Genomic DNA, 22,119 nt, shown 5'->3' on the forward strand with positions numbered 1-22,119 from the left:
TCTTATGAAATATATTCTGTTATTCTTAGATAGGGAAATTGAGTCTTAGTTACAGCTGGTAAGAGGTAGGATTGGAATTCAAATTCAGATGTAATAATCTTAATTTTAAACCTAAATCTAACCATCCTGTCACCATTGCCTCACCACTGTCTGGCAAGTAATAGGTGCTCACTAAATATTTATTTGTTAAGTACTTAATATGTGGCAGTATTTAAGGTGCTTGGGTATATGAGTGTGCTAAACAGATAATTTTCCCTGTCTTTGGGGAATTTACATTCTAGCTACTTCTATTTTCTGGTTATAAGCCTTTATCAACGCCTTACACGGTGCTTTCTCGCTCTTTGTTTTTTGCTCTTCTGTCTCCCACACATAACGAAGAATGTCTTGAAGGCATGGACTCTTTCTTCTCTGTTCTCAGTGACTAGCATAGCACTGGACATATAGTAGATGCTTAGTAATATTTGTGGAATAAATGGATGGATTTTACCACTCCTTGCTTGTCACTTTTACTTAAATGGCCCCAATTTTACTGTTTCCTGATAGATGAATTTTAGAGTGTATGTTAAATTGAATACAGATTGGAAATGTCACTAAAATTTTAAATGAAATTTTGAAAATTTATACATCTATTTGTTGACTAGTACATTTAAACATTTAAATATAAGGAACGTCATTCAAAAGTAAGAAACCATGTCTACTATAATGTCAATTTTTAAATTATTTTCATTGATCAATCCTGTATAACAAGAGTCCACAAATCCCTGTATTTTAATGTTCAGTCTATTTAATAAAGACTTCAGTAATCTCTATACTCTGCCTGCTAAAATTCATCCTTCAAACTGCTCCCTTTAAAAACTCTCTCTGATTGTATCAGTTATCTCCTCTTTAAAGTCTTAAAGGTTTTCATTTTTTATTTATTATCTAGCTGAAGACCATCTTTTCCATTTTGATTTGCCACTACATTTCTAGCCATCCTCCTGTCCAGCTACGTATAGCTAATATGTAGCCCACAAGAACCACCTTAAATTTTACACATTTAATGCTCTTCTCTGTCTTGTCTCCAACTGTCAGAATATACTACTCATCCTTCAAGATATAGCACAAATGCCAGCCACTTTTTAAAGCCTTTTCTACTCTTCTCTTCTCCCATCAGTTCTTTCTGTTGTCTTGCTTATTCTTCTGTTAACATTTGCTTATCTCAGCCCTATCCTGTCCTGAGTTGAACAGTTTTCTATTAGACTGATGAACTTATTGAGGGAAGGACCTTGAATTATTGGCACACAATAAATATTTTTATCCTGTAATAAATGTTGTGGGTTTTTGTTGTTGTTGTTGTTGTTGTTGAATACTTAACCGTGATTGAGGGACATAAACTATTCACTTTAAAGTCTCAAATGCCTACTCTTCACTTGACAGGTTTAATATATAGATAAGTCTGTATATTACACATATTTTGTGCTTCAAGAAGAAAGTTTCTGCCAGTCACCTTGAGGTCTTTTTAAAGGCCGATTTAAAAAGCATTTTTTTGTTTCAAAAAAAACTCCATTCCCCTCTCCTGTATTTTCCCCTTTTTTAGTTATTAAAAATTCCTGTTGAGCTTTTACTCCTGTGCTTTTGCTTGCCTCTATTCCAAGTCTCCTCTAGGAAGCAGATGACAATATAAAATCTTAAGAATTAAGCTAGCAAAGAAGGAATTTCCCCCATGGGTTCCTTGTGTTTCAGGCCCACTCAGAAGCACTTGAGAAAGAATTCTACATCCTAGACATTTCCAGATAAGGTATGATCCATCTCCCCGACATATCTCCTGTGTTCACAACCTTGCCTGAAATTAGAGTTTCGGTACGGATCTAGGATGAGCTGTCTTACAGGAGAGCAAAGACTGTAGCCTGTTTCATTTTTTTTCAAAACTAATCATTTCCTGCTTCCCTAAAGTAACTATTTTTTCCCCTAATCAATCCAATTTACTTAATTTTCTTCAACACTTTTTATACTCCATACATTCAAGCTAATCTGGAGTGCCTGGTACGTGTTATGGGTTAGTATGCCTATATTTGTAATTTTTCATAGCAGGAAAAAATGTGTTCTCAAACACTTTTGGAATTTAAGGAGAAACAGTCCTTGATGTTTGCTAATAATTAATGTGCACATTAAAATCTAAACAAGTATTATAAGTTAAAAAATTGTAAATTAAAAAGTATATTACAGCATTGCCTTCCACTGAGATGGTGAAAATTTATAGCTTACAGTTATTGAGCACTTGCCGGCTACTGTGGGGATGACTCCTTGTATGACTTCATTGATTCCTTATAAACTATGAGATTTCCCCCACTTAACAGGGGAAGAAATTAAGGAAAAAGTAGGCTAAGTGATTTGTTCAAGGTCACATATAGTATGTAACAGAGTTAGGATTTGAACCTAAACTGTTTATTTCTAGAGCCTTAGCTGTTTCTCTTAATTATAAGATTAATAGCCTTATGAATAAAACTTACAGGGCTTTTTTTAAAAGGAAGATGTGACTTTTAATTTGAGACTTTGTCTCTTGATTTCCTTAAAGTATACCTTTTGTGATGAATAATACTACCTCTCTACTGCTTTTTACCTTCTTGACCTTGGGCAGCTTACATATTTATCTGTGCCTCTATTTCTTTCTTTGTAAAAAGAGGATTAAAAACATCAATGTAGAGATCAAATGTGATAATATTTTTATATCTGTACAAAATGCTAGTTGCAATACTAACTTCATTTTATGTTCTGGTTACCAAGAATTTGACCCAGTTTTTAAATATTCTATAAATTCATAGCAAAATATTGAGAGAGATGACTGTAGTAGGAGAGGGCAAAGGGATGATGAGCTTGCTATATCCTCAGGCATTTTCTTTTTTGAGCCACAGTGATTTCAAAGTGGAATGTGTATTTCTGTATCAGAAGCTACAGGGCTGACCTTGAGGAAGTCAAGATATTTAGTTAGAATTATATCATGCTATAATCCTGTTTCTGTTCAATTTTTAGTAAATGGGACATTTGTACATGTCTTATGAAACGTCTTAAGAATGATTATTTTTTAAACTTAAACTTTAAATAAATCTAAAACTGTGTTTTAAAGATATTATAACTACATGGATGGTAAAATTATTGCCACATTTATTCGCCCTCCCAAAGTTGATATCTTTTTAAAAAAGAATCAGTAATTTTTCTTATATTATAATAATGTATGTGTATGTATTTTTTTAACCTTAAGTCCAGATTTATTTTGTTGACTGTTCCTTACTGTTTGATCATTTTATTGAATGTTGTTACTTATGTTGTCTAATATGGATTAGAGTTTCCATACACCAAGAGTTATATCTGAATAATATCTATAAGAGGTAACAATCATTTTCTCATAGAACTTGGAGAGTACGAGGGAGTTTGCAATACTAGTCTTTCATTAGATCTGTAGATTGAGGGTTTTTTTGCCTTTTTTCTTTTTTGGTCTAGATCAGTCTTTGAAGTATTTTTGAAACAGTTGCCAATGTTAAATTAGGGAGAGTTCATAGAAAAATCTGGAATTTTTTCATTCTTACTTGATTTGGCAAATGCTTGGTAATAATAGGCTATAGCTTTTAAATAGACACTGTCACTTTTCGCTGGGCTTTGTGCTCTCCATCTCACTTAGAGTTCTTTTCTGCATTGTTTTCCATACTCGAAGGCTAACTTCATTGGTCATTCTTCTATCATCAGGCTTGCCCTTTTGTGTTCCTCGTGTGGGAGAAGCTCCTCATATTTATGATACCTTCCTGGCTTCTGTTGGTGGTTCAGTTTGTGTAAAGACTGGAGTAAAGACTGCCAGTGAGACTGGGGTTGTATCATTTCATTAAAAGCTAATTTGTTTCAAATAATAGATTAAATGTAATCTGAATTTTTTTGAAACCATGGGCATGTGCGCTCACAGGTGGGCATGTGTATTTGTGTGTGTTGGGTATATGTATACAATACAAAAGGGGGTCATATATGAAATATTCCACTCACACCTACCTCTCCCGTAGGCATTGCACTACACTGATCAGATTTTGTGCGTACCTCTTCTTGTCTTTGAAGCAAATGTGGTGAGTGTGGTGAGGCTAGGGAGGCTTTAAGGCTCCTGTTCACCTCAGCCCATTGGAATTCAACCGCTGGTGCAGAGGAAGGGACCCTGTGAAAATACCATCTACATGACATCTGCACCTATCTGAATATTCTATATACAAATAGATGTTTTGTGGAAAACTGCTTTGCAGCTTCTTTCCCTAAGCCATTGCTCTTGGGACATTTTTCCATGTCACCACATTTCGTTCTATCTCATTCTTCATAATGGATCTCGTGTAATTTGTTGTTTGCCTGTTCCACAGTTAATTCGACCAGCCTCCCTTGTTGAACAGGTAGGTCTTTTCCATGGTTTGTTATTTTAAATAATGCCATAATGATTATCATTGTACACATGTCTTTGCTTCTTTGTGTGATATATCCTAGGGGTAAATTTCTAGAAATGGAATTACTTAGTTGAAGAGTGGAATTTTGAAATTTTCGTAGCTGATGCCAAAGTTATCTAATTTACATTTCATTAAAGAGTATTTGGGAATGTCTTTTTCCTGGACCTGCATTCTGTCTGCGTAGACTATCACATGTTTACTGGTCTTTTAGGTGGAAAATGGAATTTTGAAATTTAGGTTTGCACTTCTTCAACTATGTATGAATTTGAGCATCTTTTCAATGTGTTTACTGGCCATTTGTACTTCTTTTTCTGTGAACTATGGGTTTTTTTTTAAATTAAATATTTATAACTTTGATCTTTCAAAGTTATTTTGGTTTTAGAGGTCCAATTTTTAAACTTAGATTCCAATATTTTAATAGGTAAGCCATTCTTACTTATTTGAAATGTCCTTTTATGATGTATTTAATTTCTTTATATGTTCAAGTCTATTTCAAGAACTCAGTTTTGTCCCACTGATCTATTTCAAACTATTTGAATTCCCCAAATTTTATAAACATAGTTTTATATACGCATTAAAATTCTTATGGAATATTTTATAGGATTATGTAGATATTTTAATGATCTAAAAATTTTGTAGTTTCAGAAAAAAACATTTATTTTGTTGAAATGGTGTTTCTTTGTTATAAATAATTAAAACAATGCAAGGGAGAAAGTAAATAGAAACCCCACCAAAAAAATCATCACTGATATTAAGGGAACCTCATTCTTGATATTTTTTATATGCTTATATATAGGTAGAAGGATAGAGAAATAGCTTGATAGAAATCATATAATGAAACATGAGGAAAACAGATGTGTTTCAAATTTAATTTTAAACAAATAGACTGAAATAAAATGAAAGAAGTGGCTGAAATTCACATTACGACTTTCTTTAAAGTGGCCATCTCAGATTAATGAAGAGATTAAAGAGTATAATGATGACAATCTTAAATTTTAGTCAGTGTTGAGTGACTCTCTTCTAAAAAAAAATAGGGGTCTGACCGCTCATACTTTATTCCATCTCCCTTTCACTTACCTCTTGTTTTTTTATAAATCAAGTTTTCACTTGTCCATTGAGATTCTTTTCTTGTTATCACATTCACATAATTGCACAATTGATTAGCCTTGGTTCTATATTTAAAGACTTAGGGCTCAACCACACTGCTGCAATGACTGTCCATTCCTCTGTGTGTGTGTTTTTAGTCTTTTAATTGACTAATTTTTATGGAAAGTGTTTTTTTTTCTTTTCTTCAACAATGGTTCATTAATGTCAAAGACTTAAAATTATTTTTTAATTTGGCAATATTTAAAGAATTCCTTAAGCTCGAGTAGGCATGTGTCTCATATAATATCCTTAGATTACTACTTTTCCCTCTCAGAATTGTGTGGGCTTGGCTTTGTTATGTTTTGGTCTTTAATGTAATGCTCCTTTGCAAAAAAATATGCCCCCCTCCCCGTATTTTTTTGTACCAGTTGTCCGTAGAATTATTTCTTTCTCCTTTGAATTTCAGTAGCTTAAACTGGGAGATGCTGTGCATGCGTGTCTGTGCGTTTGTTTTCCAAATTTTTCTTAAAACATAATGTGTTCTTTTTAAAATGCAGATTTAATTCTATAGGAAAAACTGTCCAGTTTTATGTCTTTTATATTCATTTTGTTTAGTTTTGTTCTTCAGAGTTACCAGCTATCCTCATTTTGATAATTTTTGTTAGTTTTGCATATCTCTTGTCTTAGTATATTCAATTTCTTTGTCTTTTTTCTCTAATTATATCAATTTCCAGTTCACTTACCTAATAATTTTTTTTTATAATAAACCACTAGCATCTTTATTGGTCAACAATAGCCACTTAGAAAATGTAGTAGACAAGGAGCATCTTATGATAACAGCAAAATGCTAAGATTAACCTAATAATAAATGTGCTAAAGGACTCAATATTTTGTATGTAGCAATTCTCTCCAAATTAATCTATATAGTAAAATAATCTGAATAAACTTGACATACTGATTGTAAAGTTCATATAAAGGAAAACAGTTTTTAAAATATCGAAGAAAATGTACAGAAAATTAAAATGTGAACTTGCATGAACAAATATTAAGTATACTATTATATGTAGTTATGTTAATTAAAATTGTGTGGTATTCTTCCTCCAGATACAGAAAAGAACAAAGAAAGAGGAATAAATTAAAATGCCTTCTATATATGTGAATTTAATACATAAAGTCAATCAGGCATCTTAATCAGTGGAGAAAGGGCAGAATATATGAAATAAAGAGCACTGGGAAAATTATTCTCGCACTTTGGAAGAAAACTAAAATTTCTACATCATTCCATATACAAAAAAAAATTCCAAGGCAATATAAGCACTAAACACCAAAAAAATATAAGTATAGTGGAAGAAAATATGGGAGAATTCTTTTATAATCTTGTGATTAGGAATACCTTTTAAGCAAAATATAATGCTATATATATTCTATATAAAACTCCTTAAAGATGGATAGATTAGAAAGAATTTTTTTTTTTAAACTAGGGTTTTTTTTGGTTTTTGTTTTTTGTTTGTTTATTTATTTATTTATTCATTTATGGCTGTGTTGGGTCTTCGTTTCTGTGCGAGGGCTTTCTCTAGTTGTGGCAAGCGGGGGCCACTCTTCATCGCGGTGCATGGGCCTCTCACTATCGCGGCCTCTCTTGTTGCGGAGCCCAGGCTCCAGACGCGCAGGCTCAGTAGTTGTGGCTCACGGGCCCAGTTGCTCCGTGGCATGTGGTATCTTCCCAGACCAGGGCTCGAACCCGTGTCCCCTGCATTGGCAGGCAGACTCTCAACCACTGCGCCACCAGGGAAGCCCTAGAAAGAATTTTTAAATTCTTTAAGATGAAATATACCATAAGTAAAGCTAGAAGGAAACCAACTGGAAGAAAATATTTGCAATAAGTGTGTTTCAGAAAACAGATGACTTTCTGTAATATATAAAGAGCTTTTGCAAATCAAAAAATAAAGCAACCTAAAATGGAAGAAAAAGGACAAAGATATAGCTAATATTGATTGAGAGAATATTATTTGCCAGGCAATAGCCCAAGGACTTTACATGTACAAACTCAGCTAATTTGCATAATAACCCTTTTGATCAAATACACTTAGCATCTCCATGTTGCAGGCAAGAAAATGAGACACAGAGAAATTTAGGAACTTGTCCAGAGTTATACCATTAGTAAATACTAGCCAGCACTCAACTCACTGAAAAAGAAGCACAAATAGCTAATAAATTTAAGAAAAGCCATTCAACCTTAATAATAATTTAGGAAAATGCAAGCACTAAAACACAATAAGATATTTTTACCAACCAGAGAGTTAAAAAATATCAGATGGATTAATAAGACTAACATTCCCAAGAGTGTAGAGAAACAGTAACTCTCATACTCAATTATTGAGGATGTCCATTTGTATAGTATTTTTTTTGTTATCTTTAAAAATAGGGATTTTTAAATTATTTTTTTTGAATTTTTGAATTTTATTTTATTATTTTTTGTATACAGCAGGTTCTTATTAGTTATCTATTTTATACATATTAGTGTATATATGTCAATCCCAATCTCCCAATTCATCCCACCACCACCCCCCACGCCCCGCTTTCCCCCCTTGGTTATATGTACACTTTGTTCCTTGCCAATTCTAATTTAATTATTATTTTCTAATGCTACATTTTGATACTCTGTTTATTTCTTTGGGTCTGCAGTTTCATTTTACTTCTCATTCTGTTATTCTGTCATATAATCTCTCAGCTCTTATTTTAATTCAATTCATTATTATTTAAGTTGAAGTACAGCATGAAACATTTGTGGAAAGATTCTTTTTCCATTCAGCTCATTTGAGGTGTTCTTCATTAGTTAGCTTCTTACATTTTGTATATTCCCTGTGTATTCCCTCCTTGGATTCATGCCATCTTTCTGGGACTTTTATTGATTACCCCTCAGGGTATAGGGTAAGCAGGGAAGTTTATGGACATTGCTCAATTCATTGCATAGTTCTGGAACTTTCACTTCTGACATAGAGCACCTGCCACATGCTTCATTTCTCTAGTTTTACCAGTTTTGTCCTACTTTGCTTCTCCCCAGGCTTGGGGCTAATAAGTGCAAGTAGTAGTATGTTTTTGTGTACCAGCCCTGAATATGGACTCTGGGAATCTTTGAGAGGTTCAGGAGCAGCCATGTGTTATTCTTGGTCCTGCTTGGAAAGCAATCTTTGATTTCTTCTCCTGGCTGCTAGATTCTGTAGTTTGATGTGATGTATGTTCTTTCCATGCTTATAGGGCATGGCTAGGCAAACTACAGCCTAGAGGCCAAATTTGGCCCCACCATCTGTTTTTGTAAATAAAGTGTTATTGAAACACAGCTACACCCATCCATTTGCATATTGTCTGTGGCCAATTTCATGCTTCAGAGACATAGTTGAGTAGTTGTGATAGAGACCATATGGCTGGCAAAGCCTAAAATATTTACTATCTGCCCCTTAACAGGAAAAGTGTGCCAAACCTGCTATAGAGTAATTTTACTTTTCTTACTGGTTTTTAGCTATTTTTCCTTCATTTTTTTTTTTTTTTGTAGGAGTTTGAGGAGAGATGTAGGAATGCTCCTTCATTATACTGTCTTGACATAGAAGTTGCTATAGTGCTGATATTAAAATATTCATGGAATAACATAACCATCATATTTTCTCTCTTATACCAAAATGCTTGAAATTACAAAAAAAAAAGTTAGTTGGATTAGTTCAGTTTATTTGAGATAAGAATAATTTTATCATACCAGGTAACTTCTACCAATAAATGAAATTATTCACATCATTCCTCTTTAGTGATGTCTTTTTTTTTCTTTTTCTGAATGAGAGTAAAGCAACTTCTTAATTATAGTAGCTTTTCTGGAAGATGATTTAATTTTTCAATTTCCTTTCTTTTGCACTTTTTCAAAGGTATAAGCGGTTTAACCAGACTTTGAACAACATTGGAGAGAACGAAGGTGGTATTGATAAGTTTTCCAGAGGTTATGAATCATTTGGCGTCCACAGATGTGCTGATGGTGGTTTATACTGCAAAGAATGGGCCCCGGGAGCAGAAGGAGTTTTTCTTACTGGAGACTTCAGTAAGTATTTTAGAACGATTAAACTCAGTTGTAATATTTTATTTATTTACTTAAAACATAGATGTTATATTTCATATATTTAACTTTTATGAATATTATTGATTACAAATATTCTACTTTTCCATAGAACTTCTTCAGTCCTTACCTTCATGTGGTAAAGGTGTTTCTGCTGTAATAAGATACATGTGTTTCTTAAAAACTTTATGTTCTTAAAATCATGTACCAGAAATAACAGAGTTTATGAGAAAAATAGTGTTAGACAGAGTACGCCAAATCTATTCAACTTTGTTATCAAGCTCTGACAAAACTAACAGCGATCTAGGTAAAAATATTGGTGTAGGTTCAATCTCCAGTAACATTTGCTCCTGGTTATTTGGCATCGTAGTACTTGGATCCTCTAATATCTTTTTTTGAGACCGCAGTAAAAGTAGACAGCTAATCTAAAGGGTAAACTGCTTCATCAGTCAGTTCTTTGTTTTTTTCCTTTTCCTTTTTTATAACACAATATGGAAATACCTTCTCAGCCTTGTCATCTGCACCATTAATTTCACTAGGCAGTTAACTCTATGGAAAGCACAGTGGTTCTAGAAGTCAGGCTTCCATCTTACAGTCTAGTGGAAGGAAACCTGTATGTAAATAACTAAAATACAGTGTGCTCAGTTTTATTCTATAAGTATAAATAAATTACTGTAATAGTGACAAGGAAGAAAGCTCAGTTTTGAAAATGGAATAACTGGCAAAATAAGCCTTGGTAAAATGTTCGTAATACGAGGAAAGTAAATGTCAAAATGATAATAATCCTTTAGTACCATAGGGTAGCGTGGTCTTTAAAGTTTGATTTTCCTGGACTCAGAAGTCTGCATGCTGTACTGTTCTGCAAAGAGCAAAACTGTAGGGACAGAAAACTGAGTTGTCAGGGTTTAGGGGTAGGAGGTTTGAGCTGATTACAGAGAAACATAAGGGGACTTGCTGGGGTGATGAAAATGTATTATGTCTTGATTGTGGTGGTTACATGACTGTATACATTTGTCAGAATTTATAGAACTATACATGTAAAAGAGTGAATTTTACTACGTGTAAATTATACCTTAAGGAACCTGACTTTAAAAAAAGTTTTGATTTTATTTATATTGTCTAAGGCAGTACTGTCCAATAGAAATATAATGGACACCATTTATATAATTCAAAAATTTTAGTGGCTATATTAAAAAAATAAAGGAGAACAGCTGAATGAATTTTAATAACGATAGATTTTTATTTAACCCAATATATCAAAACATATTTTAACATGTAATCAATATAAAATTTGTTAGTGAGATATTTTCATTCTTTTGTACTGCACTTTCTAAATCTGGTATTTTTCCATTGGAAATACTTGATCAATATTTAGATTAAATACAATTTTCAGTTTAAAAGTATATACCCGGGGCTTCCCTGGTGGCGCAGTGGTTAAGAGTCTGCCTGCCAATGCAGGGGACACGGGTTCGAGCCCTGGTCTGGGAAGATCCCACATGCCGTGGAGCGGCTGGGCCCATGAGCCACAATTACTGAGCCTGCGCGTCTGGAGCCTGTGCTCCGCAACAAGGGAGGCCGCGATAGTGAGAGGCACGCGCACCGCGATGAGGAGTGGCCACCGCTCGCCGCAACTGGAGAAAGCCCTCGCACAGAAACGAAGACCCAACACAGCCATAAATTAATTAATTAATTAATTAATTAATTAAAAAAAAAAGTACATACCCAAGTTTTTCCAACCATTATTAAAAGTTCTAGCAACTCAAATGAGTAATAGTTTTAAAATTTACGTTTAATAAAGTAATTAAAATTAAATAAAACTTTAAATTTAGTTTCTCAGTTGCACTAACCTCATCTTAAGCAAAAGTAGCCACCTTTGTCTGGTGGCTCCCTTATTGGAAAAAGCAGGTCTAAGGACTTAAAATTATTCTTTGTGTAGTCCCCCAAATTAGATGATGCCAGCTGCCTGTGTTTCTAGAGTTACTGAAAACTTTAGGGAAAGTTTTGAGAAAGATCGTGTGTCTGCTGATTCAGACAGCTTGGCCTGGTGATTATTATGAAATATATTTTTAGGCTAGGAGTCTTTTCACTTAAATTGTTGTTAAAATTGTTATAATTTTTTCTCATACATAAACATGACTATTTCCCCATCTTCTCTAAGTGACTGCCTTGACCACTAGCTTTATATTAATAGACCACTTTGATATCAACCTATAATCAAGACACTTTTTGGCATTCTATTTTATTAGTTCTTTTTACTGCCATTTATTGAGAGGTATTGCTTGAGAGTGTTCAAGTTAAAGTTTTACATACAGATACCACCAAAACTGCTATAAGAACCTCAGTTAAAATTTGGTACTTGCATTTCATTACCTCTCCCCCATATTTATGATTGAACCTACTAAATAGGCTTTAGAAATATAAAAATATGGGAAAGGGACTGTATGAAACTAGATTTGGTAGCTATCATAATGACTAATGCTGATTTATTAAAAGTTGTTCCTTGTAAATCCAGTTGGACCATATATGTGTTTGGAAACTGTATTTAAAAATTTTAAGGATTTAGGATTTAATGCTTAAATATTAAAAATATAACAATTTATAAAATCTTTTATAAAGAGAAAACTCAAAATTATCTAGTTCCTATTTTAATGTAAAAATATCCTCTGTTAACTTTTTTTTTCAATTTAATTTAATTTTTGAAAATTCTACTCTTTGTGAAGGTATATCACATAATTTTAAATCTCTCCATATCCTTGAAACAACATTCAGTCAATTATTTTCATTCAAGCAATATTTATTTAGTGTCTAAGGGCACGAAGAATATCAGATTTAATCAATGGACCTTTATTTTTACTGGAGAGATAGGAATGACTAAGATAAATGAAATTGTGATAGAAAATAGGAAGTATGATAGAATACAGTTAACTGTTAAAATAATTAACAGACAGTATGTTGGGAAAATTTAAATTTATTTACTTATCTAGATGAAGGGATTTTTGTTTTTGTTTTTGCCCTGTTATAGGGTCACAGGATCTCCTTATAAATGGGATCTGAAACTTTTCTCACTAAAGAGCTTTGGCTTAAAGAAGTAAATAAAGAAAAACAACTTTCAAATTGAGAGTAGAGCCAAAATTCTGGGTTAATAATGCATTTAAAATAATAGTTCTTTGAAAAAGAATGTTACACCTGAGTGTTAATTTAATGTAATTTTGTAGAATATAGAATTTTGATGATAATGACAGCATAGCTGAAAATATACCCATAATTACTGAACTAAACATGTCTTTTTTTAAAAATACAATTAAGGAATTCTATATTTTTTCCCTTATTTACATAAAAATCTGTTTCTTATGGCTATGAAGAGATGAGTAAGAAGAAAGTTGTTTTTCTTTGTTGAGGTTTTCCTCAGCATCAAAAATGTGTTAGATTTTATAGTTAGTCTTCCAATGTATAAATTTGTACTAAACTGAAGGGAAAATACAATTTGTGTTAATTAGCTAAAAAATTAGTTGATTTTTTAAAATTAGAAAGTGCAAACGAAGATTAATAAAAAGTATTCTAGGTGGTTTTGCTAATGATATTAAAACGTTTTTAAAAACATTTAACTGTATTCATATAACTTCATCAGCTAAGTTGAAACAGCAGTAAATTTATAAGATTCTATGGAAATAATCTCTAACTGTAACATGGGTTACTTTTAAAAATTCTGTTCCTTACTTTGTCATTTAATGTAACAGTAAGCTTAACTTCTATATATGTACTTGGAATATCACCTAAAAAAACCCTATTGCTTCTTTACCTATAGGCAGAGTTGTAAAAAGTAACATAATTTTACTTATATTTTTATCATGGAAGTGTATATATATATATAATTTAAAACATTGCTTTTGTATCTACCTCTTCCCTACACTTCCAAAGATAATATAAAACACATCTTCAAAAACCAACAACAAAAATCTTATTTCTGCTAAGGAATAAATTGACTGTTACTTATATTTACAGTAACAGGAAAACAGTAAAAGGAAATGTTCTTAATTCAATTTTTATCTAAATGATTAACCATCTATTTCTGATAATTTTTCAGAAGAAATGAAAATTAAAGACTGTCTAGACTTTAATTCTGTATTACAGAAAATTACACCAGTAATCAAAATATGTTAGCATATTGTGATATCTCTCTTCTCTTCTAATCATTTTAGAAATTGCACTATACTTTACTGTACATATAATACTGCTGGTAAATGTATGCTGTTCTAGTGTATTTTTTTGCCAACTGACCTGAAAATATTTTAGGTACAAATGCTTATTGTTGTCAAATATTAGTGATCTTTAAGAAGGAAATTACCATATATTGGTATGTAGAAAAAAAGAAGAATGGGGTTTAGAGTTTGAACCCACAGTGGAGCTCTCTAAACATGGTTCTTCATTTGGCTTAGTGGGGTTAAAGGTGATGATATTCCTCTTACCTGCCTAACTGGGTTGCTCTAGATACTAACTAGATTGCAAATTGTAATTTTATACATTACTCAGTGCCATAGAAATCTTAATTGACAAGATTGAAAAAGTACTCTAATTTGCAAAAGTCTTTCTTTTTCTTATTAAAAAAATACTATTAATTTCAAAAGGCAGTTGAGCCTTGCAAAAGTCAAATGATGTAGTCTCTGTTTTGGCCAAACTGGGGTGGCTCTGGCTTTTGCCATCCATATTTTTAAAACTTAGAAAGCACTTTCACTTTAAATATATTTCACATATTTTTCTTCATTTGAGAGAAAATGAAACAATCATTTCTTTTCCTTTCAGTCATTTTTTAAAAAACTCGCTCTTTAAGCAGCTAGCAGCTGCTGCAGCAACCCAGGACAGTGGATATATAATGACATTCATCAAGATTGGAATCTTACCACCCAAAAAGTATTTCTGGGCCAGCCAGAAACTACTTTAAAGGCTTCAGATTAATGTCTGAAATTTTGAATCATCTTTAATAAAGGAAAGATTCATTCTTTAGAAAATTAAATGTGATTTAAAATATACTTGGGGTTTTAGAACTAAATCATGTTTATTGCAGGTTGCTACATAATTGGAGAAAACTAGCTGCTTTCCAGTAGCTAGATAATAAGTAGAGAGAAAGGCAGTAAACTACGTATGTCAATATAAAATAATTGGGTTCCTATTCGTTATAACTGAAAACATTTCATTTAAAATTACTAAGTCTGGGAGCTACGCACTTTTCAAATAACCTAAATGTCTATCATTGATAGACTGAAAAAACAAGATGAAAAAAACCCCTTGATTTTTATGCCTATAGAAAAAAGGAACCACAGATATTTTTGCAGAGTGGGAAAGAAGCTAAGGAAAAATTTTACCTCTTTTCTGGACAAAATTTGTCTACAATTTAATTTCCATTTATACAATTGCCAAGAAGTTTACATCATCACAAAAGCCTTTATATTTCTTAATTTCACATGCTCTGAAACAGTGCTCCTCAAAGTGTGCTCTGTGGAGCAGTGTGGTCTGTACACTGTAATTGGTTTGCAATAATAATATATTGTCAGAAATTGGGAATAAGTATTTAGAAACTTTAATAGCGGTTTGAAAGAGTAATTTTATTTCTGTTGAATCTAATAATGATAATATAAATATTGGGGCTTAAATTTTGAAAGTCTTCTTTTCTTTCGATTTTCTAATAATTCATTCTTTATATTTTATGTAAGTACTGGTCTATAATAGATTGGAAGATTAAAAAGGGAAAGGTAACTGGTCCATCATCATAGATAGTTTGAGAAACACTGATCTGAAAATTAGTGATCATTATTTATTGGTTTAGAAGTCATTTATGGTTGGAAGGTATAGCACTGATGTCAACCTCCTTTGTATTCTCTTCCTTCAACTAAATCGATGGTTGTTGTGTTAGCTTTCACTGCGGTATGGCTTGTTACAAAAAACTCCAACATTTTAATGGCTTACAGTAACAAAGGCTACTTCTTGTTCATGTTGGCTGTGGTTGTCAGCTGTGGCTCTGTCCCAAGTGTCAAATTCTTTCCAGGATCCAGGGTGATGGAGCAGCCCCTGTGTGAGATGTGCCGATCTCGTGACAGAGAGAAAGAGCAGTGGAGGGAACCTGTCGTGGCTCTGAAAGGTTCAGCTCAGAAGTGGCAAATGTGATTTGTACTTCCATTTCATTAACCAAATAATTTGACCAAGCCTTGTGTTGGTGATACTGGAAGCAGAATTTGATTTTATGGAGGCTTATGAAAAATTGGGAATAATAATATAAATGATCCCCATGGCAAATAACACATCTTCGTAATATAAAGTGTAAACTTTCCAGAGTTTTTGATATCTTATAGTCTTTTCTGTGGGAGCAGAGGGGAGTTGGTGCCAGGTAGGGTAATGCTCCAATAGATTGTTGAGAAATTTTCTTTGGAATGTCTACTGACCTTTGGATTCAAATGGAACTTCAAGGAATCTTTCACAATGTAGACATTTTCGACTCCCCATGGGTCCTCTGTGAATGCGTTTTTGTTATGTGGCTTCCTTCAGTTTGGCTTATTGGAGATGGTGATGTTTCTAGAAAGTGAATTTCCAGGATGTCTGGGGACCTCTGATACTGTTTATTTTGGTGATGGGGTGGCAAACTACAAGGTAGAGGTAGAAGGCTTTAGGGTTGTTAACCAAACCAGCACCAGTGCTGAGAAATAGTCTCTTTGATGGATGTGAGCTTAAAATAACTAATCAGCCAATAGGCATTTCTATAGAAAGTTGTTAGAACTTTGTCTAGCTTTCCAATCTGATGTTGATTCTCTCACCCCTTTTATCTGTGTTCACTGATGGATTATTCACTTTCAATGGAATAGATGTACAGTGGAGGTTTACTTAACCATTGTCTACTTATTAGACTTACTGAATTTATTTCTGCTTGACAGGCTCACTGTAAATGATACTGCCTGCTTCCCACAGGATACTGAGCATCCATGGGGAGTAAACTGTGGTCTACTTCATGTATGCAATTCTGCTCCTGCCAATTGCTTTGTGTGCTTGTAATGAGCCAGTTTCCCATCTGCCTCAAATCCTGTGAATGCCCATTCTTTTCATTAGAATTCTGTAATATAATATTATGTAAAGTGATGAACTGTGAGTGTGACAGCAAAGAAAATTATTAAGTATTGGGAAAAATCTCAGTAAGCATAAGTTGGAAAGTTATTTTGAATTAAGCATGCACAAGTGAACTGCAAAAAATGATATAAATCTAACGAATTCAGATGCCAGTTATTTTGCATACACCTTTTAGCTTTCAATCTGTTTTAATCCAAAGGAAATTGGAAATTATAAATATTGCATTGTAGGTATAGGTTCGTATAAGAAAGATGATACAAAATCCTAATCAAAGGACCTAAACTTAAAAAATGGCTGTAATCTTACATCAGAAGGTGAGTGAATATTTATATTTGTGTTTTAAGTTAAAGCAACATTTTTAATATATATAAAATGTTTACTATATATATAATCATTCTCTGCTTTAACCAATATTTTCAATATATGAACCAACTTCTGGCCCCAGTTGTTGTGCTGGATCAGAGAGCTTTGTGATAATGCCTAATAGGATTATTTTTATAGGGAAGCATCTTTACTTCCTGGGATTTTAGGGATGCTGTTAGAAACCTTCATGCTAGAAGGTAGATTTTGAACTGTGTGACATAACTAATAATTTTCTAGCCTCGTGTTGCTTTTTTGTAAGTATCCTGTTAAAAATTTATGCTGTTTGGATAATACAGTACTTTTTGTTAGGTTTCAGTTTTGGTGTTTCACTTGTACTTAGTATCTACAAAATTATTTTGTTTATGGTTGTTCTTCAGCACTTGTCTTTTGACATTTTCATAATTTTATCCATTAAAGTGACTTTATTAAGCTCAGCATTTACTTATACAAAGAAGGAACATTATTCATATTATTCTCTTATCAAGTTAGAGGTTTTCTTAGAGAAGTGTTGTTCTGTTTTATGAGTCACATCTAGCCCTAAGTGTGACTGACTATAACATATATCAACATTCTTTGTATCTTGATCACAACTAAACTATTTTAAGTTCAAATTGTATTACTCTAAGAAGCTGTCACTTGAGATAGGCATTTAAGGCAACTCCAATTTAATTTGTTGTGATTTTCTTTCTTATGCCACAGATAACATAACTGAATATCATTTTGCACTGTAGGGGGGTGGTTTACAGAAATGTAGTAAATCTGTAAAAGGTTTATAGCACTGTTTGTTTTACTTATCCAGACAGTTGTCCCAAGCAGGTCAGCTGGAATTCACTGATGAGTCTTGAAGCTTTGACTGTTTTACTGTCAGGCTTTGAATCTGTAGCTCTCTCCTTACATCCTTTCCCTCTTTTCCCTATTAATTTAATTTTGACTGTCAGAGACCCACCTCTTATGATGGGTTCCTGAAAAAATGACTTAGCTGTCTTAGTTTTGCTTGTAAATCAGTGGCAGAAGGACCTCAGATGTATTATTTAGAGATTAGGAACCTGAAAATAATACCGCATTTTCTCAGCAAGTATCAGTGACCTTCAGTAGTGATATCGTGGTGCAGTGTCACTGCCCAACAACCATGGGGACTAATGACTTTTGACCTAAATCTTGAAGGCTTATGATATACTCTCACTTCTTAGTTATTTGTTTTCCTTCTTTCTTTTTTAACATTTTAAAAGTTGAGATATAATTCACATAACATAACATTCACCATTTCAAATTGTATACTTCCGTGGTGTTTAGTATAGTCACTATGGTGTTTAACCATTGCCGCTAATTTCAGAACATTTCCATCACTCCAAACAGAAACCTCATATGTATTATCATTTAGTCCCAATTCTTCTCTTTCCTCTATTGTTTGGCAACCACTAATCTATTTTCTGTCTCTATGGATTTGCCTATTCTGGGCATTTCATTATAAATGGAATCATACAGTATGTTGCCTTTTGTTTATGGCTTCTTTCACTTATTATACTGTTTGCAAGGGTCATTCGTTTTGTAGTATGTAACAGTGAGTCCTTCATTCCTTTTTATGGCTGGATAATATTCCTTTGTGTAAATATACCACATTATGTTTATCCATTCCTGAGCAGATGGACATTTAGGTTGTTTCTACTTTTTAGCTATTGTGAATAAAAGCTATTATTGTGAATAATACTTTTATGAAATTTTGTGTACCGGATTTTATGTGAACATGTGCTTTTAATTGTCTGGGTTGCCTTGGTTATTGATATTCTTACCAAATTCAGCTATTTGGCTGTGCTGGTCATTTGTTTGTTTGCCCTAATATCCTTTCACACACCCTTTTCTGCTGTGCTCTGCATCACATTTCCCACACTCCTGTGAACTCTGTTTCTGTAGAGTTGGTTTCGTTGGAGGCGCTAGTGGGGGAAACTTGAGGATGGGAGGAGGGAGAAGCCAGGGAATTCTCCCTTACTCCCTTGCCCGCCCTCTGTCTAAAGTGAGGCTAGCCTTGTCTCCTGCAGCATGTGTGTTGTTGTTCTTTTTGCTTTTCTTTCTGTGAGCTCAGTTCCTGCAGGGAAGGCTTGCCTTATTTCCAGCTTCTGCTAGATGGTCCTGTCTTCTGGGTTCCAGTAAATTCTGCCTCTTCCTTAGGGGGATTACCAGATTCCTATTATTGCTAATCCCTGGGTTACTTAACTGTCCTATATTTGAATTCTCCTTTCATCTGTTACCTGTGTAACCAATTCCCTGTATTAAGTCCCTCTGTGAAATAAGTAGGATGGGTTCCATTCTGGATTTGTATTTCCCTTCCGTTAGGCCTGCTGAGTTATGCAGGTCTACAAGACACCCTTCACGTTGTAGTTTAGGTATTCTAAAGCATCCTTGTAATAGTTTAGCTCAGTGGCCCTGCATCTGTTAAAGTATTTTCAATATTTTTTTTTAGAGTTAGGTTTACCAACTTTGTGAATTTTTAAGTCTTTTTATGGTAAAGAAATATGTACTATAGAATTTAAGTTATTCAGAATTCTAGAAAACTCAGCAGTGAGAGATGTTGTTAATGTTCTTTTCCTATGTTGTAGCAAATTAGTTATGCTTTACTTTAAACAGCCTTTTTGATGTTCCCTCTGCTGAAGAACAGTTTCGTCTTCATCATGATTCCCCTGCCCCCAATTGTGTGGTCCATGTAACTCTTGAAGCAGAGTAGCTTGGGTGTTGGTAAAGTAAAGATTCCAGGGTGAATAACACACTTTCTGAATCACAGTTTCTTGGGGGTAAAGTTTAATGTGGATGATGCATTGCCTTCTTTTTTTGAGGACTTTTATTGTTTATAAGCTAGCGGCCGCAGTAGTTTCATATATCCTTCCTGTTCATCTTCCCCCCTCTATCTTTGTTGGGGAAGTCACAACACTACTATGTGCACCCTAGCACATAGTAGACAGGGTGCAACCCAAAGCAGAAGCCCATATTTTTTTTTTAAGAGAATCTTCTGGAAGGAAAGAAAGACACATGCCTTCTGGGAAAGAATCAGAGAGGCTCATCACTTACAGGGGAAAGTAGAGAACAATGAAATAATTACTTCAGATTTCTTGGGTGGAGGATATTTGATTCCTACTCCCTGTCCAATTTATCACTCAGGAGTCTAGGCAGATATTTTCAGATATTTAGGAATTCAAGAAGCATTATCTTCAAAAAATTCTTCCTAAGGAGGTTATGTATGGATGCCAGCAAAAGGAAGGAATAAACCAAGAAAGAGGAAGACCTGGGATGCAGGAATCCGTCACTCGAGCTCAGGAGAGAGTAAAGTGGAAGAGTAGTAGTCGGGTGTGCAACAGCCATAGAGAACAATTAGGAAGAGAGTGAAAAGAGAAGTCCCATGAAGAAATTCCCTGGGAGGAGTTTCCTGGGAGGAAAATGGCAGAATGGAGAGAACGTTTGGGAGCTTAGAAAATTTTAGGACATGAGTAAAGGTTTTCAGTAGAAGAAAAAAGTAAGGCTGAATTTAAACATAATGCTGGAAAGAGTCTCCTTTAGGTGGCTGTTAAAGACTGAATGTTTATGGCCTCCCCTACCCCCCAGTTGATATGTTGAAGTCCTAACCCCCAACGTGATGGTATTTGGAGATGAGGTCTTTGGGAGGTAATTAGGCTTAGATGAGGTCATGGGGACCCTATGATGGGATTAATATCCTTAATAGAAAAGGAAGAGAGATCAGAGCTCGCTCTCTATCTCTCTGTCATGTGAGGACACAATGAGAAGGTGACAGTCTGTAAGCCAGGAAGAGGGTCCTCACCAGGAATCAAATCTTCTGGCACCTTGATCCTGGACTTCCCAGCCTCCAGAGCTGTGAGAAATAAATGTCTGTTGTTTGAACCATCGAGTCTGTGGTATTTTGTCATAGCAGCCTGGACAGCCTAAGTGTAGTGGCCCAGGGTCATGGTATTAGACTGTGAACAATATCTGTAGTCCTAGTTTTCTAGTTGACTGCAACAAACAATATTTACTGTAATGTAAGAACCATTCATTAGTTTTTAACTTTTTGAATTAACCTATAGAAGCATCATTACATACTTGGTGCTTACAATGTTTCTGTAAAAATAATAATGAAAATTTTGGAAGATTTTCTTAAAAGGCTATCATTACGTGAGTAACCATGACCATTTTAATTAAAAATTACTCATTAAAATGTAAGTGAATTGTATCTCTATTGTGATAAATGTGTATGATATACTTGCCAATTGATGAAACAGATAGGCCAGGCTGATGTATGCTTAATCTAGACATAGCTTTATGTATGGAAACGTGAAGATGTGTTTGTTCAAACATGTTCATCCCAATAAGGGGGAAGTGCGAGAGAAGAGAACTCCATCAGGACTGAAAGTGAATGAACCATGTGCAGATTGACAGTTCTGGGCACTTTATAGGAATTTGTTTATTTGTTTGTTTGCTTGTTTGTTTTTAACCCCAGCAGTTCTAACTTGCTTGCTTTATTTCTGATGTCTCAGCCCCCTGCTAAGTGTGCTTAGCTCCAGTGAATGTGAGTGTCAGCTTTAGTGATCTGAAGACTTGATTCTGTTGAAGAATTTTTCTTTAGAGTCACAGGATTTTTGCCTCTATATTAGGGAGCAGCAGGACACCGATGGCACACTCAGGGGTTTCACTGGAGGTAGTTTCATGAAGGACTCTTCAGAGAAGGCTGGTGAGGGTTAAGGGAACAACCAGAATCAGAAGCTGTTGTTTCTAGCTTTGGGCATAGGTCTGGGAAAGAAGGGAATGGTTACTGGAGCATAGTTAGAGCTGGAGCCCTCAAAGAGGAGCCCAGTTCCAGAATCTGTGGCCAGAAAGAAAGGCCTGAAAGAAGCAGGGATGGAAGGGGATGCTAAATATCTCACTATTTCTCTTATGCCAGCGTCTCCCATTGGTCAGACCCAGCCTGAAGCTGGAGGGCAGGGGAGTCCTGGGTTACTGTCTGTTGATGTCAGCCTCCAGGGTCTCAAAAAG

At 34.2% G+C, this 22,119-nt stretch overlaps 1 protein-coding gene across 1 annotated transcript in view; it reads left to right on the top strand.

Annotated features, from left to right (window-relative positions):
- GBE1 (1,4-alpha-glucan branching enzyme 1) overlaps positions 1-22,119 on the top strand; it is a 275,832-nt gene that overhangs the window by 54,499 nt on the left and 199,214 nt on the right. Inside the window, exon 2 of the mRNA XM_057545311.1 lies at positions 9,449-9,618. Coding sequence (XP_057401294.1) covers positions 9,449-9,618 — 170 coding nt within the window. The remainder of the gene's footprint in view (positions 1-9,448; positions 9,619-22,119) is intronic.

Source organism: Balaenoptera acutorostrata, chromosome 4 (genome assembly GCF_949987535.1).
Source record: "Balaenoptera acutorostrata chromosome 4, mBalAcu1.1, whole genome shotgun sequence".
NCBI lineage: Eukaryota > Metazoa > Chordata > Mammalia > Artiodactyla > Balaenopteridae > Balaenoptera > Balaenoptera acutorostrata.